At 45.0% G+C, this 25830-nt stretch overlaps 1 protein-coding gene across 1 annotated transcript; it reads left to right on the forward strand.

Moving 5' to 3' along the window:
- Positions 1–2403: 2403 nt before the first annotated feature.
- Nopchap1 (NOP protein chaperone 1) lies at positions 2404–10469 on the forward strand. Its single transcript, XM_021175242.3, has 4 exons — positions 2404–2537; positions 3746–3832; positions 6074–6210; positions 7345–10469. The coding sequence occupies exons 1-4, from the start codon at positions 2423–2425 to the stop codon at positions 7561–7563; spliced, it is 558 nt and encodes a 185-aa protein (XP_021030901.2). The 5' UTR covers positions 2404–2422; the 3' UTR covers positions 7564–10469.
- The last annotated feature ends 15361 nt before the right edge of the window (positions 10470–25830 follow it).

Genomic DNA, 25830 nt, shown 5'->3' on the forward strand with positions numbered 1-25830 from the left:
CAGTGCTCCTAACCACTAAGCCATCTCTCCAGCCCCACAGGGTTTGTGTTTGTTTTGTTTTGTTTGTTTGAGACACAGATTTACTATGCAGTTCTGGCTGGCTTAGATCTTGCTACATAGTTCAGGCTGGCTTTAAACTCACAGAGATCCACCAGCCTCCCTGCCTTCTGAATGCTAGGATTCAAGGCACTGCTTGAATCAACAACTCCATATTTACTGCTGCTTCTGTTCACAGCAGACATGAGGTGGAAGGAACTCAAATGTTCATTATCAGAGAAACTTGTTAACACTGTTAACAAGTCCTGGTAGCAAATGCCTGCTTGTCATCTCAGCACTTGGGATTAAGTGTTTGAAGATAGATAGCATGGGGTTCAACTATATAGCCTAGGTTATCTAGTGTCCCCCCAAACAAATCCCTGCCCTGCCCCCAAAGAAAGTGTGGTACAAAATTCAAGAGCTTATTATTCAACATTAAAATAGAAAGATATCCTTTCCAGTAAACCTTGAAGACATTCTTCTCAGTGAAATATGCTAGTTACAAAAACAAGAGTTTATGATTCTAGTTACACCGAAAGAGAAATTATTGGCTTTGGGGTGGGAGCTGAGACAACTCACTCAGAGATGGAAGCTTTAAAAACAAAAGCTTTATTTTCTGAGCACTCAGGGAGGGAGCTAGTATAGGATCTGAACCTTGTCAGTCCCGGAAGGGAGATCGTACTTTTTGTTTTGTTTTGTTTTTGTTTTTCAAGACAGAGTTTCTGTGTGTACCGCTGAGAGGGGAGCTGGGGGGAGCTGCAGTGTTATCCAATTGTGTTTTGACATTATAACTTAAACAAGGGAGTACTGGGCCATATCCAGGGCACCTGGCTTCAAGGCCCTTAATTCCTTCTTCTAAGACATAAGGTGCAGAGCTCGGAGTGATAAGGAAGGGGGGTGGGTGGGGAGGAGTGGGTCAGCTGCATGTAGTTAACTTGTGCATAACAGGCAATTAGTTATATATTTTTAAAACTTACACACCTTGGTTTAGCTAATAGCAATTCCTCTGCTCTCTACCAGTTAACAGACAATTAGGAAAACATGTAGACTTGGGACAGGTGTTCGTTCCTAGGTCTGGGAACATGACCTTGTTTGACCCTGCCAGCAAGATGGAGAAGTTGTCCTTGAGATGGCTGGACTCAGACAACTGTCTTCTTACACATTGTCCCTGAGATGTGTTTACATAGACAACTGTTTACAACAGAAGCTGTTCTGCTATAGGGAAGTCCCCAGTTTCCCTAGAGACTGGGACTGGCTGGAGAGATGGCTTAGTGGTTAGGAGCACTGGATGCTCTTCCAGAGGTCCTGAATTCAATTTCCGCAGCCACATGGTGGCTCACAACCATATGAATTAAGTTTCTCCCTATGATTAAATGGAGTCTGGAAATGAAATGGTAGCACTTGGAATAAGTTTCTTTCGCTTGTTCTCAACAAAACCATGAGCATTGGATCCCAGGGGCAGGAAGAGGGGAGGAATGGGGTTTGTCATTCAGGGGTTTTGTTTCAGCTTTTAGAAATGAAGGATTTGTTTTTCTGCTGGAGACCAAACTCAGTGCCTCACTCACAGCTCTACTTTTTAATTACCACCTGGAACAACCTTTAAGGATTTTGACGTGACAGTGTTCCAAAGATGTGCTGTATATATAGCAATGTAAACAGCATTCGTGATACTTCTGGGTTTAGTGTTTACAGTTAAATAGTAAACTAAGCTGGGGTCTGGTCATCCAGACCTGAAATCCAGGCTATTTAGGACCTAGGTGGACTTTGAGTACCAGGTCAACGGGGCTAACTTGGTGAGGCTTTAACAAACAGCAAACTAAGTATGGTAATGGGTGTCTGTAGATTTAAGTACACGGAAACGGACGCTGGAAAATGGTGATTTTGAAGCCAACTTGGGCCAGCCAGTATGACAAAAAAATAAATAAAAAATAGAAAATGAAAAGAAGCCGGGTGTGGTGGCTCCCACCTATAATTCTGGCATCTGGAAGACTAAAGCAAGACCACAGAAACCTCCCCAAACAACAACAAAAATGGAATAACGACAAAGGCCTCGCACCACCTTCTTCATGCTTGCATTTGCTTAGCTTAACCAAGTCGGGTTGATTCTTTTCTAACAATAATAAGGGAGGAGACCTCTTTGCTAGACTTGGGCTGGGGTAGTCTAGGCGCCTGACACGTGCATCCGCAGCGCTCCGCCCACGCAGTGTGGTGTCGAGTCCCCACCCCACACCCTGCCTCGGCCCCACCCCCGCTTCCGGTTCCCGTGGGTCTGAACTTCATCTCTAGGCCGCCCACCTCCTAGTTTCGGCCAATTGCTGTCTTGACCCCACCCCTTCCCCGTGCCTTCCTATATCCGGGCTTCTTTCAGTGGCGCTGGCTTGGAAGCATGGAGCTCCGGGGCGAGCGTGCGACCGGTCCTGGTGTTTCTTCGTCTTCTGTAGACTGCTCGCAGGTCACGGTGTCCAGGGAGCTGCTGACGGCGGGGAGCGAGGGTTCGGGAGGTGAGCGACGGTGGAGAGCGGAATGGGCTGGAGGGACACGGAACGCTGCTGGGTCAGGGACACTGCGGGACCCGGGAACGCTACCGGGACCGGGCACGCTGTAGGGGTCGGGGACGCTGCGGGGTTCAGGGACACTGAGGCGCCCAAGACGCGGCCGGGCCGGGTACGCCTAGGAGTACGGGACACTGCGGGGAGTCGGGACGCTATGGGGGGTCCGGGTTATTGCGGGGCCTCGGACGCCGAGGAGCCCGAGACGCTGCGGAGGTCGGAGGTGCCGGGACGCCAATGGGGAGGGGATGCCACGGAGCCCGAGACGCTGCTGGGGGTCGGGACGCTAAGGGGCAGGGGTCGCCGCGGAGCCCGAGACGCTGCCTGGGTCTGTCCGGGGTACTACTAGGCCAGCCCCGCGCTGGGCGGTTTTTTTTTTTTTTTGGTTTTGGTTTTTCGAGACAGGGTTTCTCTGTATAGCCCTGGCTGTCCTGGAACTCACTCTGTAGACCAGGCTGGCCTCGAACTCAGAAATCCGCCTGCCTCTGCCTCCGGAGTGCTAGGACTAAACGCGTACGCCACCACGCCGGGCTGGGCGGTTCTTAATGAACTCTACAAGGACCACCTGGCTGGACCGGCTTGGAAGGTAGAGAACAAATTTTTAATACTAAGAGTGACAGAATGTCTTATTTAGAAAGTAAAAGAATTTTCCATGTGTAAAAAGAACAAGCCGGGCGTGGTGGTGCACGCACATTTTGCTAACTGTGCTGTTTAAAGTTGTGCGTTGTGCATCCTGTTGCCTTAAGAGGTCAGAAGTGTCGGGTGCTCTGGAACTGGAGTTATAGTCCAGTGTGAGCCCCCATGTGGGTGCTAGGAATCAAACAAGAGCAGCTAGTGCTTGAGACATAGCCCTGGCTGGCCTGGAGCACAGAGATCCACTTGCCTGTCTTTTGAGTGTGCCCCGCCATGCCTAGTCCCCCACCCCTTTTGTCAATGTGTATTTATTACAGAACAGTACTAGAGGTGGGGGAGATAGAGGTACAGACAGGAGTGTTGGAGGTGCTGGCTCCTCCTCTGTCAGAGTTAGGGGTGGTCCAGACTTCAGGCTGTGCTGATGGGCCCGGCTCTCACTGTTCTGCGGTGCAGAGGCTCATTTCTGAGTTGCACTTGTTGCTCAGGGCTGTTTTATGCCATGAATTGTTTTGTGTGTGTGGTTTCAGGTATCTGGGACCAGTTGCTCATCAGCTCTAAGCCTCACCCCAGAAAGACCTCTACACTTCAAACAGTTCGGATGCAGAGGAGCCCTTGTAAGTACCTAGTTTCTACTCTAGAGGGCACTCCCCCAGTTGAGGCTAGTTAATCCATTATTTGATGGGGACAGTCTGTCTTCATGGTGCATATCAAACCGTAGAATCAAATATATTGTGTAAATGATTGAGGAATAGAATTTCTCATGTTAATTCCCTGGTTGCAGGTTTTTTGTTTTGTTTTTTTTTTTTTTGTTTTTTTGTTTTCAGAATAAAAGGTATTTTTGAAACTCCAAAAGGCCCAGCTAGTTAGGTCTAGTTAGCTTTCTTTGTTTTCTTTGAGACAGGGTCTCATGTCGTCCAGGCCTCATGCTTCACTGTGTAGCTGAGAATGACTCTGAACCCCAGATTCTCCTGCCTCACCCCATTCTAGGATTACTGCTACATGCTGCTGGGCCAATTTTTTTTTTCCTCCCCTTCCACAACAGTCTCACTTTTTATCCCTGGCTGGCCTGGAACTCTGTGTAGACCATGCCAACCTCAAATTCAGATTTACCTACCTCTGCCTCCACCTCCCGAGTCGTGGAGTTAAAGGTGTTTGCCACCACACCTGGCAGGTATTTATTCTAGGTGATTGCTCAGAATAAGGGTGCTTGTTGAGCCAACATGAGGACCAGAGGAACCCTCTTAAGCTGTGTGGCTTCATGAGACCATAACCCTTCTACTGTGGGAAGCAGAGATAGTCATTAAAGGACTCTCAAACTGACCTGAAATGTCACAAGCCAGACCTCTTATCGTCTGCACTGCTCTCAACATTCTTATCTCCCAGGCTCCTACAGTACAGCTCACTGAGCTCTGAACACTTAGTGCTTTTAACAGCCCAAAGTTGTTCTACAATCCTAAACACACACAGTAAGGTCTCTGCCACAGCAATACCCCACTGTTATACCAATTTCTGGCTTGGTTAGGGTTTGTTTCTATGTGATGGGACCACAAGAGGTAACTTGGGGAGGAAAGGGTTTATTTGACTTATACTTCCAGATCACGGTCTATTACTTGAAAGAAGCCAGAACAGGAACTCACACAGGACAGGAACCTGGAGGCAGGAGCTGATGCAAAGACCATGGAGAGGTGCTGCTTCCTGGCTTGCTTCCCATGGCTTGCTCAGCCTGCTTGCTTATAGAACCCAGGACCACCAACCCAGGGGTGGCATCACCTACAATAGGCTGGGCCCTCCCCCATCAGTCAGTGATTAGTTAAATGTCCTACAGCTGGGTCTTGCAGAGGTATTTCCTAGTTGAGGTTCTCTCAGGCTCTAGCTGGTGTCAAGTTGACAAAACTAGTCAGCATGGTGGGGAGATTGAATGTGTTCGTTAGAACTCTGAGTTGCAAAAGAGTAGAAGCTCAGATTGCTTTAAGAGAAGCCAGAGATAGAAAGTAAAAGTTTATCTGGATCCCCATGCCCATTGTCGTTCTATGCTGCTGGTCTCTGTGTTAGACTAACCCAAAGACGCTGCTGTGCAGCTGTGGCTAGTCAGCTGGTGAATGAGAAATGCATCCAGTTAACTTGGTGCTATTCTCCTCAGCCAAGTTGACTGCTCACTGGCTTGGCTAGAACACCCTGCCAGATTACAGCACAGGGCAGATTGCGCTAGGCAAGACTGCAGAAACCTAGGCCTGTTCAGGATGAGGAACATGAATAGGCCCATGTCCTACGGCAGGCATGGGCCTACGGCAGGCATGGGAAGCCAGCCCAAGTGATGAACATAGAGAATTCGCAAACCTGTTCCTGTTTGTCTTTTTGTTTTTTGTTGTTTGGTTTTTTTCTTTTTAAAAAGAAGGATGGTGTTGACATTTTCAGATGAAAGGTGGGCAGTAGAGCGGGTGACAGACATTCTAGGTGACTGACATAGTAAAAAATGCAAATAGATCTCATTAATGACTTTGATAGCCTCACTGTAAAGAGCAGGTTCACTTAACCATGAGCTCATTCTGTCTGGTTTCTCCCCAGTCATCTTGTTGAATGCCAGCCTTCTAGAACTTTATACTTTGGGGATGGCAGAGTAACAGAACATTTGAGTAGTAATTGGTGAATCATGTGGTTGTATGGCTCTGCGAGTTCAGAGGGCCTAGGAATGTAACTGATTGGTGGACTCCACCCTCCAACCCAGCCCAAGGCGGCTCAGAAGTGGAGGGATGTAGAGTTGATGGGTTTGTTGCTAACTCTGCTCTGAAATGCTGTGCTGGGAGGGCTGGGTTAGAACTTACTAATACGATTTGCTTGCTGTGTTCGCCCTCCAGTGCTAGACCAGGTTCAGGCCTTCCTCCCACAAATGGCCCAGGCAAATGAGAAGCTGAGGAGGGAAATGGCAGCTGCTCCAGCTGGTCACTTCAATATTGAAAACATCGACGAGACGTCCGGAAACATCATACAGATGGTAACTCAGTCTTGTTTCTGTTTCATACAATGGAATTAATATACTTGTCACCAAATGGTATTTTAAAATGTCGTTCTAAAGTAAAATGTTAGCTTAAAATTAGCAAATATTTTCACACAGGTAAGATGGTAAAACTTGACTTCCACAGGCCATACTCCCTCTGTTTGCCTGTTTGACTTGCTGTTCAGTGCAGAAATGTAGCTATTTACTTTATAAGCAGGGCTTTGTAAACTTATGGCTACTAAAACTTGAGTTATATACAATTTCTATGTGTGCGTGTTTTTAAGGGAAGGGCTATTCATGTTGACTCACAGTTCCAGGTGAACAATTTTTCATGGTGGGAAGTTCTGCCCAGGGCTGTGGTGTCAGAAGCTTGTGGTACGCATGCTACAATTACATCTTTCCCCTTCAGCTACTATCTGAAAGTGCAGACACCATTCCTACTTCAGTATTTGAACGGAAGTGGGTGGCAGGCAGGATTTTGCCTGCCAGTGCTGGTTTTTGCTCAGAAATGTAAATTTCTTTAAGGCAAGAGTTGTGATTTTTTGGGCGGGGGGGGGGGGGGGGTAGGCCTCAGGTTGACCTCAAGTTGTCTTCCCAGTGCTGTTACAGACTGGGATTGTGGCCGTGTCACTGTGGCCACCTGCTTGTCAAGTCTGAAGTGTCCAATGTGGTGCCTGACGGTAGTCTGGCAGTTCTCAACCTGTGGGTCTCGACCTGCCTGCACCCAGAAAATAGAGATTTTACACTATGGTTGATAGCAGTAGCAACATTACAGTTAGGAATAGCAGTGAGAATAATTTATGGTTGCGGACATCACCACAACATAACTGTATTAAAGGGTTGTATAGTGAGGAAGGTTGAGAGCCGCTGCTCTAGTCCAGTTTTATTGAGTGGGTGCTGTTGGATGGATAGTAGGCAGCAAGAACTTTTTTAAAGACCTGTTTTACTTAGAGTAAAGCACTCAGTGACATTGCTGTTAGGATGGATTTGGTGTCCATAAGAACCAGCAGAGAAGCAGTGAGTACCTTTACCTGCTTGTTGAGCCCTCTCTGTAGCCAGCCATGTTGCTTTATTAGAGCATGTTACAGAACTGCCCTGAAGGACATTTCTTATCCTGACACTTTGTTACAGGATGTGGCCCTATTTGAGATGAATCGGACAGATTCAAAAGAGGAGGATAGCCCAGAAGAGAGCTCTCGGGATAGTTCTGGGGACAGCTCAGAGTCCGAAGAAGATGTCTGCGTTCCCTCTGAAGTCACCATCGAGAACATTAAGCTTCCGAATGCAGAAGGTGGCAAAGGCAAGATTGAAGTTTTGGACAGTCCGGCAAGTAAAAAAAAGAAGCAGTGAAATGACCCACATGGAAGGAGCAGGCGCTCCCCGCCTGGGGGCTGGGGGCAGGGCGGCCCGGTCCGATCGGCTGTAGTCCTTAACGTGTCACAAAGAATCATGAACCCAGGTGTATTTTACATAGAAAATGCTCAGAGCTTGGCTGCAGAGAGCGTAGTGCCCTTGGACACTGAGAAGGGAAATAAGAAATGACAAGATTGGTTCATGCAGATGTTTGCTCTAGAGTGTGGGCTGTAATGTAACTCTGGCTCATCTACGTCGAAATCTAGCTATTGGTTACAAGATTCCCACTGCCAGTTTGCGGTTTTGGTATGTTCTATATCAAGGCAGGTTGCAGTTTGTTATGTATGAACTGGGTACTAGAGACAAGCCCAGGATGACAGCCTCCTGCCATTTAAGGTGTGACGGTGCCTATATTCAGTTCAGGAAAACCCAAGCTGCCTTTTTAAAGATTTGTAAGGGATAGCAGTTGACATCCTCTTGGAGCAGATTGATCTTTGCTCCTTCTGTGAAGAGAGTTTAGAAACAACTATGTGCTATATCACTGTCTTGTATGTGAGTGTGAAGTCATGTAAAATTGTCATTTCAAATTATAATGCTACTGACAGCCCGAAGAATGACTCTAGTTCTTCAGTTAGTAAGCTTACAGTGTGGATGACCTGGTAGCTGTTTCACTGACTAACCAGTCTTAGATGATGTTATCAGGGCTAGCAAGTGCCAGCCTCGGGAAGATGAGCGGTCTGTTCAGGAGGCTACTTGAGTAGAGGAACCATGTCCCTGTGACTTGGAGGAGATGGTAACATCCTTGTCGTTTATCCTGGTGGTTTGCCATACCATGTGATACTTCATCCTTGCCGCCTCTGAGCCAGGGAGGGTCTCTGATTGGTCCTGGAAGCTACTGCTCCACAGTCATGCTGGGTTAGGGCATCAAGCCTGGACTACAGTTTTCCACCCTCTGTACCTCCTCCATAGTCCCTGAGCCCCTGGAAAGAAAAAGGTATCCTGGTCATTTTCCTCCTGAGAACAGAGCAGAGTGAAATGTTCAAGGCACGCATAACTGCCTGACTGAAGAGTCTGCCATGTGTGCAGGTCAGATCATCATGGGTTACAATCCTTGCTGCCCAGTGGAAGAAGAGGTTCGCCTTGGTGACTGCAGTTGGTAGCTACAGTATGACTGATCCCCATAGTCAGAGGATAATTGTGTTTTTTATTTCTGTGAAGAGATGCTTCATGACCAAGGCAAATAGTAAAAGGAAAGTGTTTAACTGCGGGCTTCCTTTCAGTTTGAGAGTCTATGACACTCTGGGGTAAATGTAGGGTGGGCAGGGCACCAGGCAGAGCAGAGTATAAGACGGCCTAGCTGGGCTTTTGAAACCTCAGAAGTCTGTCCATCTCTCCTCCCTCCCACTTCTAGTGACATACCTTTTCCAACAAGGCTCCTAATTTGTTCTAAACAGTCTGCCAACTAGGAACCAAACATTCGAATCTATAAGGACCATTCGCATTTAAACCACAGTGATTGACTGGGTACATATTTGGACATAGGATTTTCTTTAGCTCGAGGTTGGAGGGGGCTAGACAGACAGTTGGAAGATGGGTAACTGGGCAGATCGAAGCACCACAGAACCTGCTGTTCGTGTGGGACACACAGGTAGTGGAGGACTTGGGAGCCTCAGCCAAGTGAGGCTGTACGAAAGCGTTGGTTTCCCCTCGGGGCCCAAACAACACCCTCTGACACTGAATGCTAACTGCTGGGGATTGGGGTAGTGCTTTCTTGTGTAACGTAAGCCTAGGTTGGTGTTCTGGTCTCCTGAAGTCAACATTTGGTGTCCTCAGCAGTAGGGGTGACCATTTAGCTCTAGTACACACACAAGTATAGTGACAATAGTCACTTCTGGGATCTATCTCCCTGGCCAACAACTCACAGGAAACTAGACCACCACCCTGGGATTGGAGTTTTTACTTAATTAACAACCCTACAGTTGCTGGAAGCATTCTCTGCACGTGTAGTAAAACTTCAGCTGCCATTTAAATATATGTGCCATTTCTGTAGTCTGGATTTTTTCTTTCTTTTTTTGGTGGCACGTTACAGTCTTGGCAAAAAGTTCTCTTCACACATTCCTTTTTGAATATACTGATTTTACTGTTGGTGAAGCATATGTGACCAAGCCAGTTCAGTCAACAGGGTCTCCAGGGAGTGAGGATTGAGAAGAAAACGTTAGACAACACTATCACCTGACTCCACCCTGTCCTGAGGCTGAAGCAGCTTCATGTCTCTCCAGCCTGCTTTATATCCTAGGTGCATCCAAAAAACATGGTCAGCTCTTAGAGCAAAGACAAAGTAAGCAAGCGAAGTAGTGAACAAGATCACTTAGGGTAGTAAGTGACGTAGTAAGCAAAGAGATGGCCTAAGGTGGTGGTAAAGTCCCATGGTCACTGTTTCTAATATTCTAACCTGAGCCTACTTTCTTGTTGGAGCCCAGGGACAAACAACAAATTCCTAGAAGCAGCACCAAAGCCCTCAATACACATCCTGCTAGATTTCACTTGCTTTACAGTTTCTCTCTGTGGCTAACAATTGCTCCAGTATTTTGTACATTGGGCTTACCTTTCTTCATGACAGGGATATGAAATCCATTGGAACTGTCTGTTAAGTGGTTTATGTCTTGTCCCCCAGCCCTAGGACCCTTTACTTCTAAGGTAAACATTGGGACACGAGGCACACAGTCGCTTAAGCTGTCCTACTCGCTAACCCACTCCCCTCCCCAAAATCTACTTTTTGAGGAAGAGCGTCATATTGAAGGAAGTTGTAGGAGTTGAAGGGGGTATCGGGGTGCCAGTGATCAAGATGGATTGTTTACATGCATGAAATTGTCAAAAATGAATAAATTCTATTTTAAACCGTGTTTAAAGTATTTGGTGGCACATTCTTGTAGTGCTAGCACTGGGTTGAGGCTGAGACAGGAGGACTGCGGATTTGAGGCCAGCCTGGATTGCCTTGCAGAGCAAGACCTTGTGTGAAAACGGAAACAGCCTCTTGAGCCAGCTCTGTGTCCTGGTCTCACGCCTCCCCAGTGGGCTATACAAGAACGGGCAGCTGGAGCTGGGTGGGGTCTGAGGGGGCACAGCACCCGGATGCCTGACCCTGCAAGGCTGCACAAGGCTCCCTGTGATGGTGTTGGGTGCTGTCTGCCCACAAAACTACACGGCTGCTCCTTCCCTTTTCACCTCGTTAAAATGTTAACACCCTTGTGCCCTATTTGAGTAAACATGTCCTCTATGTGCCCCCAATCGCCTCGTGTAGCCTGGCTCCTTTGCTCTCTGTCCTTTCATCACCTGTCTGTCCTCATCATGAGTTACTACTTTCTCTTAATCTCCTTCCTAGATTTTAAGACTTTACACCTGTTGGCATACATGTTGCACATTATAGGCTAGGATCCTTACTTTAATGCAGCTTTTGTCTTTCTGAGTTTGAGTCAACTTAACGTACTCTCTAGAGCTGCCCATTTCTTGTGCAGATTTCATTCTGTTTTTCTTCACAAATAAGTGGAACCCTGTTGTGTGTTTATAGATCACATTTTGTTACCAGTTTTTCTGTCCTTAGAACTCTAGACTGGCTACATGTCTGCTACCATGAATACTAGCAGTAAAGTGGTGTAACTGGGTCAAACATTTCTAATCTTGGATGCACCTCCCTGGTGGTCTCCATAGTGGCTGAACTCATTTGCATTCTCCACTAGCAGTGAGTAAATATTTCTTTGTCCACATCCTGACTAGCACTTGACAGATACCTTGATAACCACAGTGAAGGACGTGAGGTGTTATCTAAGGGTTGATATTTGTGATGGCTTAAGGAGATTGCACATTTTTTAAAATGTTTGTGGGCCATTTGTGTTTCTGCTTTAGAAGACTGTACAAGACATTCTGTTAGCCTGTTAATTGCTTGGCAGGTTTGCTTTTTGATATTTAAATTTTTTTATTTTTTTGCAAATTTTAGCCCTGAGTATAGTTGGTAAAGATTTTCTCCCATTCTCTGGGCTGTTGATGTCTCTTGCTGTAAAGAAGCTTTAGTTTCAGGTATTCCCAACTGGTTTCTCAGGGCTAGTTTCTGTGTTGTTGAAGTTAGGTTTGAAAAGTTGTTTCATAGTATTTTCTTGTAGCAGGTATAGGTTTTCAAGTAAGATCTTTAATCTATTTTGAGTTGATTTTTGGAGACAGGATCTTTCACTATGTAGCTGAGGCCGTTCCAGAATTGACTTGTCATCTGGGCTGGCCTTGATCTCGCGGTTCCACGCCTGCCTTTGCTTTCTAAATGCTGGGGGTGAAAGCATGCATCATCATGCCGGCCCTGGGTGACTTGTAAGGGTGGATGGTAGGGCCCTCCCTCCTGCAGGGGGCCGTTCGGTTTCCATGCTCCATTTTCAGACACCTTTGTCATAAGTGGCTCTAACTTTGTGGGCTTGTCCCCAGGCTTTATTCTGTTTGGCTTACTTGATTGGCTTACCTATTTTGTCCCAGTAAGAGGCTGTCTTTGTCACTGTAACGATGTGGTATATTTTGTCATTTCTTTATTCTCTTCCATATATGTATTCTCTCCTCCCCACCCCCAGTACTCCACACTCAGGCTGCTCTGACTGATTTGTTGCCTTGATGCCTGTAGCCAGGACAACAGGATTAGTCCTCCCCAGCTTAACTTTGGTCTGTCCACCCCCATTAGGGTAGGGTGCCAGTTCTGCTGTGTGAGGCAGAACAGGAAGATGTGAAAAAATGTACTCACCTCAGAGAAGGGACCAAGATGAAAGTTAACGACCATTGAAGTCTCACTTTGAACCAGTGAGTTTTATTGGGGTTACTTACAGGAATGTGGATGAAAAGCAGACTGTGTTGCTGCTATGCTCTGCACGTCCCAGGGATTAACCTGAGGTATGGGGTGAGGTTGGGCACATTGGTAATGACAATCCCAGACACAAACAAGAGAAAACCTGGGATCTGATGGAAACAGACCAAAGCTAGCAGCAACTGAAAAACTCAGTTTATGTATCTGAATTGAAGAGGTGGGTCTATTCTATACAACTGAAGGAGGCAGGTTTAGCTAATGTTAGTGTAGGCTACCTAGAGGAGCAGTCTCAGGCTATAAATATCTTGGGGAGGAAGTGCAGGTTAATAGTTCTGACGTAACAGTTGTTGGTCTTTGGTAAACACAGGTACTTGGACCAAGGAAAGCTTTGCCACTCTAGTGTCCCACCCAGGAAGACTTTACCATTTCTGTGGGCCTGAAAGCCATGAAAGCATGGCTGTGCTCATGTCAACAACACCCTTCCCCCCTCCTCCTAGCCGAAGCCCACCCCAGCATGGGTGGTCACTGCTGCAGGGTTTCTTTCAGTTAATAGGCAGGTGTCAGATGAGTCTTCCTGGACTACAGTCCTCTTAAAGTTGTGCCTAGGGGTTGTACTTGTGTGGGTTGATCTCCAGGTCTCATTCCAGTACCTGGATGTTTAGATGCTTTCCTAATTCTGTAAAACACTTAGAGGTTAGCATTATAGCATCTGTAATAAAAGCACTTTACAACAGAGTTGGCCAGCTAAGGTCCTGGGCCCCACTCTCCCATAACGAGCAGTAGGACTAGTAAGTTAACCTCAGGGGAATTCTTTGAAGGTGCACTATTGACCGTTCTGAGTGAACTCAAATCAGTGTTGAGATTTAGGAGACGAGGGGATACTGAAAATGCCGTAGCAGGGTTTCACACAACATGGAAAGACTCAGGTACTCATAGCCGTTGTTACGTCAGAGCAGTTGTTGGTCATAGTTCCGTGGATGTGGAACTGCTCTTCTGTGATCTAAATCATTGTCTAGGAAATAGCTGAATTCCCTGGCCAGACTGAGCTGTGGAAAAGGCTCTGCCTGGCTGAATAATCACTCCTTGATGGATGGGAGGCTTGGGAGCTAAGTGAGGTGACCTGATCAGACTTCATTGGTAGCAAACAAGTCCAAGTTTCTTGGTGTAGTTCTAGGTGAGGTTCACCTGCGCAGGCTAGAGAAGTCACACGTGGAAGCCAAGATGAATAGTATAGTCCCAGGGAAGGGTGATGTCTCGAGTGGGAACTGGGTTTTTTATGTATAAGGTCCTGGTTTGAGTGCCTGGTGGTTTTTGAGGAGGGGGTGTGCACCATTCAGAACTCAGTTTTGGCACCATCTGGGTAAGGGGACTTTACAGTGTGGGTGGGGCTGTGTGGGTCCCATTCTGATCCTAACACCCTGACCTGTTTGATAACGTGGAGGACGCAGGGAACAAAAGAATCGGGACCCATAAGAGGAACAGCGAAGTGGTAAAGGACGATTGCTGCCGCAAGTGGAAGGGAGACAGTGGTTGCCTGCAGAGCTGAAGGTCTTCCTCGGGTTTTTCAGCTTCAGTGCAGGTTTTGTCAAACTCCAGCTTTGACATGCCAGGGTCTGAAGGAGGAGGCATGGCATCCACAGAACACGTAGACACAGGAATTTTCTTTTTGGGTCAAACAGGTTCTCTCAGGAGGGGAAATGTATACATGTATGCACATACATACATACCTTTGGATAAAGCGAGGCTCCGACAAGCTCCAACAATTTTATATACACATATATTTGTATATATATTAGATGGAGCAAAACTCCAGCTATTTTATATCTGTGCATACATAATACATACACACATTTGGTGGATGGAACAAAGCTCCAACATTTTTTTACCCCGGCTTATATATCCCAGCAAAGTCTTTTAAGAGTATAGAAATCACAGTGTGGTTACATTCTATTCTTCTAGTGAACAACTGCAATGTGTACACAAAGGAAAAAGCCATGTTCCCCAGTATCCTCACATGATTGAATATTTTACATATTATTGGCAAAAAAAAAAACCCTAAATTATCCTCAAGAACCCACATTTTGTAACTAAGCAACTTTTTTTTTTTTTTTTTTTTTTTTTTTTTGGTTTTTCGAGACAGGGTTTCTCTGTGTAGCCCTGGCTGTCCTGGAACTCACTTTGTAGACCAGGCTGGCCTCGAACTCAGAAATCCGCCTGCCTCTGCCTCCCGAGTGCTGGGATTAAAGGCGTGCGCCACCTTTTATAGATTAACCAAGTGTAAGCAAGCAAGGTAATTTTTTGAGCCAGTTTCTCTTCAGGCTGCAATTGTCAGTTTTTCATCACTTATCTTAAAAGGTAATCCTAAAGAAGAAAATCTTAAAAGACTCACAAATGTAAACTTTTTCTGAACGAAACAGTCATTTCTCCTTTAAATCCTCAAGGTGCACTTCTTCTCATTAACAATTTAACAGTAATCCTATCAGGAAGCTGAGGTCAGAAATGGGTACAAGAACTTCATCACTGCCTCGGTTACCAGTCCAGCTTTTCTAGGAGAGTCATGTCAGCCAGTGCTATTTGGGCTGCTACTGTGGTTCCTGACCTTAAAACATCTCTAGCTCTACTCAGAGTGTGCGTTTTTGAACTTCAAATTATTTTCTAAGGTTTTTCTACATCAGAGCCACTAAAACATCTTCACCTTGCTAAGTAAACCTACATCTCTGAATCCTTTCTGAGGCTGGTGGATGAATCCTATGTCTGCTCCAACAGCAAGGCTTGAAAATAATCACTAAGTTGTAGATGCCAGTAATATTGCCCAGTGATATACAACTCATAGATTAGGAGGGATGCCAGGGTAACAAGGAGAGCAATAGTCCAACAACATTGAGTCCTTTGGGCTCCGCCTCTCTGAGGCACACCCATCATGCTGTGTAACCAGTGGGCTGCAGTTCATGAATGATGAATGAAGCTGTTGGTTGTTGCTTTTGTATGGTTCCCAACAGGGTTTCTACCAGGTCAAACTTGTTGATGTGGTAACAGCATTTCTTCCCCAGGGCCGGCAAGTCCTGCCTTTGTTAGCTTTAAAGAGGGTCAGTGACCTCCATGCCTGTTCTTTGCAAAAAGTTCCTTAAGAGAGTCCCAAAAAGGAGGCCCGTCATTCTTTCCTGTCTTGTCCGAAACCTTAATAGGAAGTCTTTTTTTCTTGCTTTCACTATCTGCATCTTCCAATTTCTTTACCTAATCTTATACTTTCATGTGTAGGATCTAAAGTATCCCTAACTAAGGTCCTGAGGCTAAAAGCATCTCTGGGGTTTTTTTTTTTTTCAGGATCATGTGTTGTATCGTACCTTTTTATCCTTTCTCCCATGTCTGTAAACTTACTGACCTTTCTCAGGGAACCAAGGACAAATTTCTGTTTGTGACTTACCTTCACTCCTCTACTAGATCTTAGCATATCTTTCTTTAAGCATAATTACATAAAGCATTCTACCATTGTCTTGCTCCATTCTTACAAGGTTTACTCAGGCTGCTTTAAAAACCTTTGCAGCTTTTGCTTGAACTTCCTTTCCCACGATGTGGTGTCCTTCCCTGTGTCCCTTGAGCTCTATCATTGAGGCCCCACCTGACCAAGCCAGCTCAGTCAACAGTGTCTCCAGGGAGGGAACGAGGATCGAAAAGCAAAAGACAAGAACACTGCACCACGACTCCAGCCAGTGCTGAGGCTGAAGCAGCTTCATTTTTTCCCCAGTCTGCTTTTATATCAGTCTAGGTGATCAGTACTTGGATCAAAGACAAAGTAGTGAATGACGAAGATAAAAGGAATGCCACACTGCTGTGTTTACCTTGAGCTTTGCATTAGCTCAAATGTAAATACTCTTGTTTGAGCCTGCTTCCTCATCCCAGCCCAGTGACAAATACTTGCCAGTTTTCCAGAAGCAGCCTCAAAAGCTCCACCGTCCAGGGCTCTAAAGTTCTGTAGGACCACTTGGCCAGCCACTGAGGTGATCTGACTGATGCAGGAGGGAATCCAGTGCTGCTGCTGAGTCCTAGACTGCCTTTGCAGCTGTTCAGACGGTATTTTGGTAGCACTGACTGTGTGGGCCAGAGCCCAGTACTCTGGCCAGTTACCTCCAAGGATGAAGCCCACTGGTGCCTGAGTCTTTACTCTTGAAGGGCGTCAAAGGTAAGATGGCTCTGAATCAATGACAGACTACAGGAGCAGGTAAGAGTGCAGAAGCAAGCTTATTTATTCCAGCTCAGGGGTGGTGGTGTCTCTTATACCCTCACCCTAGTTGTTACTGCTGTGATAGAATCACAGCTCTTGTCCAGACAAATCACATTAGGCCAATGCAGTTCCACATGAGAGGTTTATTGTGGGGGAAGGGGGCACAAGGGGTGACGGAGAGGAAGGGAGAAAAGAGAGCGCGAAGGTCAAGAGGGGTCTGCCTTTTATTTAGGCTGTGACATAACCACAGGTAAAAGTGGAAGGTTAACCAGATGGACACTGGGAATATATAGGGATTGCCATGGCAACAGATGCTTGGGTCCCTTTTACCCATGGGTGATGTCACTGTCATTGCTGGATTCAGAAGTGACCTGCAACTGTAAAGCCAGTCCTAATACCAACAGTTACTACAGGATTGCCACCCTTTCTGTCCCCTCCCCCCACCCCCCCCAAGCTGAGGACTGAACCCAGGCACTGAGCTAAATCCCCAGCTCCTTTCTGTTTTTTATCCAGTAGGAGTCAGACTTCTCTGCTCTGATCTTATTGGCCCCACCTCAGGAGATTCCCAGTATTATGGGCTGTGCCCGTCTTAGGTTAATCTTCTTATCCATCATTGACTACCAGCCCTCACAGGGATACCTTCCTGGCAGGCATATCGTGGAGGGGGGTGGCTTGTTAGGGGAGTTAGGCTGTTTCCTGAATTTTTGCCATCTAGACCTTTAATCACTCCTTTGGGGCTCCACGAGCTGGGTTTTCCAGTGCCAGCAATACCCAGAGTATTACCTTGTTGCTGGAGCATTGTCTGGAAATGCGGTGTGAGAGACACTCGAGCAGAGTAATGGTGAGCACAGTAATCGGACCCACAGTGGGATAGGAGACAATCCAGGAAGTTGGTAATTTGTTCTATCTTAGCCACCAGCTGGGTTCCTGAAAGAAAAGCTGGGGATGGATGGGAAGGACGGCTAGAGAAAAAACGAGCCAAGACAAAGTTCTCTGATCAAGGCTCAGTGTTTTAATTCTAGAATCTGATATTTAAAGGGGGGGAACCCATCCTCCACTGTGCCAGGATCTCGTTGCTCTGTCAGGATCTCCTCAGGAAAACAAGTTCACTCAGCAGGGGGCGGCTTCCTGTAGGAAGCTGCGGATGGCAGGACAGTAGATTTCACCTAGGTCAGAAGACTGGTGGGCTAGCTGACTGTGGCAGACAAGGTCTGATTCTACCCGCTCAAAGCTGGGGGAAGGAAGGGCACACTATGAACCCTGTATTATGGGAGAATACCACAGCCCTGGTCTCATTGAGGTTGGATATAATCTTTCTAAGCAGCACAGAGTAATTGAGGAATTTGTTGGACCAGGTTCCTTTGAGGTATTGAGCCAACTGTGGGCATGCTTCTGTGGCACTGCGTGCTGGATAAGGGGTAAGACATACAGGGAGGAACCAAGGATCACGTGACAGAGATCTCTACCCTATCATCTCCAGTTCCTTTGCCAACATGTCTGTCTGTTGTAGGATATGAATAGCTTGATATAGGTGTTGATTAACATTCCCTGCCCTTGTAATACTTGAGCAGATTTGGAAATTACGTTGTTCACTGCCATTGTAGCTGTCTGAGTCCCGGCAAGCGCTGCTGTGGCTGTCCCAGCAGTAGCTACCAGGATAGCTGTGATAATGGCTGCCCTGATGCGGAAGTCTCTTTTAACCCTGTGTGGAAACTGTAGATGTTTGTGCCGTTAGTTATAACAGCATGGAAATGAGTGGTAGTTGCCACCGGGGTCCAGATGGCTGCTGGTTCCTGCATTAAGATGTCCGCGGTCGAATATCCTAACCATTGGAATATTCAAAGAGGAGAAAAGTTTCTTGGAGCAATTGAAGACTCCCCTTAATGTTAGAAGCTTTAGTGACCAGAAAAAAAGGAGTTTGGACATACGCTGGGGTGGCTTTCTGACAGACATGTGTGGCAGGTGTTCATTTACTGGGATTTCCCCAGTTTGTTTCCTGTTGGATCTATTTCTTTAAGTGCCATTAAGGAGGCAGCCACCATTCAGAAGTGTAATGGGGCACAAATCAAGATAACATAAATCCTAATTTCCCATTATGGGGTCACAAGGAAATAGGCTTGTATCCCAATTGAGGTACGATGTTGGAGGCATTGTTTGAAGTGACCCTCACAAACTCAAGGGGGAGTTGGAGAACAAGACTGGCTGATGATGTTCTCACAGGATGGGAAGTCCCATAGTAGGCAGCCTGGAGATCTGAGGGGAAGCAAGGCAGAGGTAGGTGTGATATCCTTGGGAGTGTACTGGGCATGAAGTCGAGCAGTCCTCTGAGGGGGAGTGAGGATGATTGTAGGAAAGCCAGAAAAGAAGGCTCAAGATTAGAAATTGGAGGGCTGTCCAGCAAATACTGTGGCAGCCTCGACTTTTTATCCTCATAGGCTTTGTATATTTACAGTGAGTGGGAAACAAAGTCAGAAGCTAGCTGACACAATGGCTGACACATATTAGATAGCTGTTCCCATCCAGAGGCCTCCCTGTTACTTCCTCCAAGATTGACAGAACATTGAGCCCCTCGCCTAGAGCTTCAAGTGTATCCCCTTTTATTGTTCCATTTGTCAGCAGGTCAGGAACTCTGCCAGTTGACTCTGCCTGACAGGCTTTCACAGAAGCAGGCAAAACTGCCTGACACGTGGGTCCTTTGGGGACTCTGGTGAGGGGTGAAGCTCTTTCCCCAGCATAGAGCACTGTGTGGAGTTACCATGGAAGTCCCCAGTAGTCATACTGTATTACTGCATGCCAGGGGCCCATGAGGGTACCTGGGTAGGTAGTAAATCAAAGAATGTCATCCATTGATCACGTGCCCTCTAATCATGTGGCACTGACCAGATTCATGAAGGGCAGCCCCAGGCTTGTGTTGGAGGAGAACAAAACAGGGTAGTCTTGAGAGTTAACAGCCACTGGGAATAGAATATGGGGGTAGTGGGACAGGCACCCAAAATCCTCAGCTAGCTGAAACTGGGCAATTAAGCAAAGGGCAAGCTATGTACGTTACCCTTCCTGGGCTTTCTCTTCCTCTTTCCCAAGTCCAGTAACTGTGACAGGTCCAATGTCCTTTGAAGGTACCCACATCGGCAAAGTTTGAACTCTGGGGGAAAAACACGCATATCTTCACCCCTGCGTCAGTAGTGGTGCTGGTGGCTACCATTGTGATGTTATTGGAGCTCTTGACCTCACAAGTGTCAGAGAAGTTTGCCTAGGCAAGTAAGCCCAATGTTTATAGGCAGGACTCAATCCTCTGTCAAAGGAGAGAAAGTTTATATTGAAGAGCACCTCTATCAATGCCAGGTGAGGGTCATGATTGGCCTCAGGAAGTGACCTTGACCAGTAGGTCTTTGAGCGTCCATTGGTTCTTTCTACCACAGCTTGGCTCTGGGGATTATATGGAATCCCAAAGAATGATCAATTATCCAGGAGGCAACAAGCTCATTAAACTTTTGAGAGGTATATGACCACCTGTTGTCAGTCTTGAGGGACCACAGCATGCCCATGACAAGCATGGCAGATTTCATGGCCTTGATGACATGGGAGAGGCCTTTTCCCCAGCTATCTCTGTTGTATAGACAAACGTGTCCTTTATCCAGGAACTGTATCCAGTGAAGTTCCCAAAGGACTGGTTGATGGGTCACATCTGTCTGCCAGATAAAGATGGGGTAAGAGTTCTCCTGGGTTTGCTGCACCCCTATTGAGGGGCCCTAGTGTTGCAAGTGGCGTGCAGGTGGCTCAAGATGGAGGATGTTTACACTGAGCCAGTGGGCAGCTGAAGTTTATGGGGACACATGAAATTGTTCCAAGAGTCCCAGATCCACTTACGTCGTCATTGTATTTTTGTTTTCATTGCTTTTAGTTAACTATGCCTGGTAATTTTGAATGAGACCGAATGTGGGAGATAGGTGTGCTCTGTTCAGGAGGGCACTTTGTATACTCCTCATGAGTACATGTATAGGGTCGGTAAGTTCCTTAATGTGCGGAAAGGATAGAGTCTTAATTGCTTGTACAGCATATTGACTGTCAGAAAAAAAAAATGTTTAAAGGTTTTGTTTGGTGGACTTCAAAGACCTTGAGTATTTTTTTTTCTTTTTTTATGCTTGCAATCTTTTTTTTTTAATTTTTAATATTTTTTTATTACACATTTTCCTCAGTTACATTTCCAATGCTATCCCAAAAGTCCCCCATACCCCCGCCCACTTCCCTACCCACCCATTCCCATTCTTTTGGCCCTGGCATTCCCCTGTATTGGGGCATATAAAGTTTGCAAGTCCAATGGGCCTCTCTTTCCAGTGATGGCCGACTAGGCCATCTTTCGATACATATGCAGCTAGAGACAAGAGCTCCGGGGTACTGGTTAGTTCATCATGTTGTTCCCCCTATAGGGTTGCAGATCCCTTTAGCTCCTTGGGTACTTTCTCTAGCTTCTCCATTGGGAGCCCTGTGATCCATCCAATAGCTGACTGTGAGCATCCACTTCTGTGTTTGCTAGGCCCCGGCATAGTCCCACAAGAGACAGCTATATTTGGGTCCTTTCAGCAAAATCTTGCTAGTGTATGCAATGGTGTCAGCGTTTGGAAGCTGATTATGGGATGGATCCCTGGATATGGCAGTCTCTAGATGGTCCATCCTTTCATCACAGCTCCAAACTTTGTCTCTGTAACTCCTTCCATGGGTGTTTTGTTCCCAATTCTAAGAAGGGGCATAGTGTCCACACTTTGGTCTTCATTCTTCTTGAGTTTCATGCATTTAGCAAATTGTATCTTATATCTTGGGTATCCTAAGTTTTGGGCTAATATCCACTTATCAGTGAATACATATTGTGTGAGTTCCTTTGTGATTGTGTTACCTCACTCAAGATGATGCCCTCCAGGTCCATCCATTTGGTTAGGAATTTCATAAATTCATTCTTTTTAATAGCTGAGTAGTACTCCATTGTGCAAATGTACCATAATTTCTGTATCCATTACTCTGTTGAGGGGCATCTGGGTTCTTTCCAGCTTCTGGCTATTATAAATAAGGCTGCTATGAACATAGTGGAGCATGTATCCTTACCGGTTGGGACATCTTCTGGATATATGCCCAGGAGAGGTATTGCTGGATCCTCCGGTAGTACTATGTCCAATTTTCTGAGGAACTGCCAGACTGATTTCCAGAGTGGTTGTACAAGCTTGCAATCCCACCAACAATGGAGGAGTGTTCCTCTTTCTCCATATCCTCGCCAGCATCTGCTGTCACTGAATTTTTGATTTTAGCCATTCTGACTGGTGTGAGGTGGAATCTCAGGGTTGTTTTGATTTGCATTTCCCTAATGATTAAGGATGTTGAACATTTTTTCAGGTGCTTCTCAGCCATTCGGTATTCCTCAGGTGACAATTCTTTGTTCAGTTCTGAGCCCCATTTTTTAATGGGGTTATTTGATTTTCTGGAGTCCACCTTCTTGAGTTCTTTATATATATATATATTGGATATTAGTCCCTTATCTGATTTAGGATAGGTAAATATCCTTTCCCAATCTGTTGGTGGTTTTTTTGTCTTATTGATGGTGTCTTTTGCCTTGCAGAAGCTTTGCAGTTTCATGAGGTCCCACTTGTCAATTCTCGATCTTACAGCACAAGCCATTGCTGTTCTATTCAAGAATTTTTCCCCTGTGCCCATATCTTCAAGGCTTTTCCCCACTTTCTCCTCTATAAGTTTCAGTGTCTCAGGTTTTATGTGAAGTTCCTTGATCCACTTAGACTTGACCTTAGTACAAGGAGATAGGAATGGATCAATTAGTATTCTTCTACATGATAACAACCAGTTGTGCCAGCACCATTTGTTGAAAATGCTGTCTTTCTTCCACTGGATGGTTTTAGCTCCCTTGTCAAAGATCAAGTGATTATAGTTGTGTGGGTTCATTTCTGGGTCTTCAATTCTATTCCATTGGTCTACTTGTCAGTCACTATACCAGTACCACGCAGTTTTTATCACAATTGCTCTGTAGTAAAGCTTTAGGTCCAGCATGGTGATTCCACCAGAGGTTCTTTTATCCTTGAGAAGAATTTTTGCTATCCTAGGTTTTTTGTTATTCCAGATGAATTTGCAGATTGCACTTTCTAATTCGTTGAAGAATTGAGTTGGAATTTTGATGGGGATTGCATTGAATCTGTAGATTGCTTTTGGCAAGATAGCCATTTTTACAATGTTGATCCTGCCAATCCATGAGCATGGGAGATCTTTCCATCTTCTGAGATCTTCTATAATTTCTTTCTTCAGAGACTTGAAGTTTTTATTATACAGATCTTTCACTTCCTTAGTTAGAGTCACGCCAAGATATTTTATATTATTTGTGACTATTGAGAAGGGTGTTGTTTCCCTAATTTCTTTTTCAGCCTGTTTATTCTTTGTGTAGAGAAAGGCCGTTGATTTGTTTGAGTTAATTTTATATCCAGCTACTTCACCGAAGCTGTTTATCAGGTTTAGGAGTTCTCTGGTGGAATTTTTAGGGTCACTTATATATACTATCATATCATCTGCAAAAAGTGATATTTTGACTTCATCTTTTCCAATTTGTATCCCTTTGATCTCCTTTTGTTGTCGAATTGCTCTGGCTAGGACTTCAAGTACGATGTTGAATAGGTATGGAGAAAGTGGACAGCCTTGTCTAGTCCCTGATTTTAGAGGGATTGCTTCAAGCTTCTCACCATTTACTTTGATGTTGGCTACTGGTTTGCTGTAGATTGTTTTTATCATGTTTAGGTATGGGCCTTGAATTCCTGATCTTTCCAAGACTTTTATCATGAATGGGTGTTGGATCTTGTCAAATGCTTTTTCCGCATGTAACGAGATGGTCATGTGGTTTTTGTCTTTGAGTTTGTTTTTATACTGGATTACGTTGATGGATTTCCGTATATTGAACCATCCCTGCATCCCTGGGATGAAACCTACTTGGTCAGGATGGATGATTGTTTTGATGTGTTCTTGGATTCGGTTAGCAAGAACTTTGAGAATTTTTGCATCAATATTCATAAGGGATATTGGTCTGAAGTTTTCTATCTTTGTTGGGTCTTTTTGTGGTTTAGTATCAGAGTAATTGTGGCTTCATAGAATGAGTTGGGTAGAGTACCTCTGTTTCTAATTTATGGAATAGTTTGTGAAGAACTGGGATTAGATCTTCTTTGAAGGTCTGATAGAACTCTGCACTAAACCCATCTGGTCCTGGGCTTTTTTTGGTTGGGAAAATCTTAATGACTGCTTCTATTTCTTTGGGGGATATAGGGCTGTTTAGATCATTAACCTGATCTTGATTCAACTTTGGTACCTGGTATCTGTCTAGAAACGTCTCCATTTCATCCAGGTTCTCCAGTTTTGTTGAGTATAGCTTTTTGTAGAAGGATCTGATGGTATTTTGGATGTCTTCAGGATCTGTTGTTATGTCTCCTTTTTCATTTCTGATTTTGTTAATTAGAATGCTTTCCCCGTGCCCTCTAGTGAGTCTGGCTAAGGGTTTATCTATCTTGTTGATTTTCTCAAAGAACCAGCTCCTTGATTGGTTTATTCTTTGAATAGTTCTTCTTGTTTCCACTTGGTTGATTTCGCCCCCGAGTTTGATTATTTCCTGCCGTCTACTCCCCTTGGGTGAATTTGCTTCCTTTTGTTCTAGTGCTTTTAGGTGTGTTGTCAAGCTGCTAATGTGTGCTCTCTCTAGTTTCTTTTTGGAGGCACTCAGAGCTATGAGTTTTCCTCTTAGAAATGCTTTCATTGCGTCCCATAAGTTTGGGTATGTTGTGGCTTCATTTTCATTGAACTCTAAAAAGTCCTTAATTTCTTTCTTTATTCCTTCCTTGACCGAGGTATCATTGAGAAGCGTGTTGTTCATTTTCCACGTGAATGTTGGCTTTCTATTATTTATTTTGTTATTGAAGATCAGCCTTAGTCCATGGTGATCTGATAGGATGCATGGGACAATTTCAATATTTTTGTATCTGTTGAGGCCTGTTTTGTGACCAATTATGTGGTCAATTTTGGAGAAGGTACCATGAGGTGCTGAGAAGAAGGTATATCCTTTTGTTTTAGGATAGAATGTTCTGTAATATCGGCCAGATCCATTTGATTCATAACTTCTGTTAGTTTCACTGTGTCCCTGTTTAGTTTCTGTTTCCATGATCTGTCCATTGGTGAAAGTGGTGTGTTGAAGTCTCCCACTATTATTGTATGAGGTGCAATGTGTGCTTTGAGATTTACTAAAGTTTCTTTAATGAATGTGGCTGCCTTTGTATTTGGAGCATAGATATTCAGAATTGATAGTTCCTCTTGGAGGATTTTACCTTTGAGTATGAAGTGCCCCTCCCTGTCTTTTTTGATGACTTTGGGTTGGAAGTCAATCTTACCAGATATTAGAATGGCTACTCCAGCTTGTTTCTTCATACCATTTGCTTGGAAAATTGTTTTCCAGCCTTTCATTCTGAGGTAGTGTCTATTTCTCTGAGATGAGTTTCCTGTAAGCAGCAAAATGTTGGGTCTTGTTTGTGTAGCCAGTTTGTTAGTCTATGTCTTTTTATTGGGGAGTTGAGTCCATTGATATTAAGAGATATTAAGGAAAAGTAATTGTTGCTTCCTGTTATTTTTGTTGTTAAAGTTGGCATTCTGTTCTTGTGGCTGTCTTCTTTTAGGTTTGTTGAGGGATTACCTTCTTGTTTTTTCTAGGGCTTGCTTCCCGTCCTTGTATTGGTTTTTTCTGTTATTATCCTTTGAAGGGCTGGATTCGTGGAGAGATAATGTGTGAATTTGGTTTTGTCGTGGAATACTTTGGTTTCTCCATCTATGTTAATTGAGAGTTTGGCTGGGTATAGTAGCCTGGGCTGGAATTTGTGTTCTTTTAGTGTCTGTATAACATCTGTCCAGGATCTTCTGGCTTTCATAGTCTCTGGTGAAAAATCTGGTGTAATTCTGATAGGCTTGCCTTTATATGTTACTTGGCCTTTTTCTCTTACTGCTTTTAGTATTCTATATTTAGTGCATTTGTTCTGATTATTATGTGTCAGGAGGAATTTCTTTTCTGGTCCAGTCTATTTGGAGTTCTGTAGGCTTCTTGTATGTTCATGGGCATCTCTTTCTTTAGATTTGGGAAGTTTTCTTCTATAATTTTGTTGAAGATGTTTGCTGGTCGTTTGAGTTGAAAATC

Source organism: Mus caroli, unplaced genomic scaffold (genome assembly GCF_978045245.1).
Source record: "Mus caroli unplaced genomic scaffold, Mus_caroli_1 scaffold_9, whole genome shotgun sequence".
In the NCBI taxonomy this organism is placed as follows: domain Eukaryota; kingdom Metazoa; phylum Chordata; class Mammalia; order Rodentia; family Muridae; genus Mus; species Mus caroli.

Coding starts and splice junctions, on each gene's coding strand:
- Nopchap1 (XM_021175242.3), top strand. CDS start 2,423: ATGGAGCTCCGGGGCGAGCGTGCGACCGGTCCTGGTGTTTCTTCGTCT. Junction 2,538..3,745: donor GGGGAGCGAGGGTTCGGGAG/GTGAGCGACGGT, acceptor GTGTGGTTTCAG/GTATCTGGGACCAGTTGCTC. Junction 3,833..6,073: donor TCGGATGCAGAGGAGCCCTT/GTAAGTACCTAG, acceptor TTCGCCCTCCAG/TGCTAGACCAGGTTCAGGCC.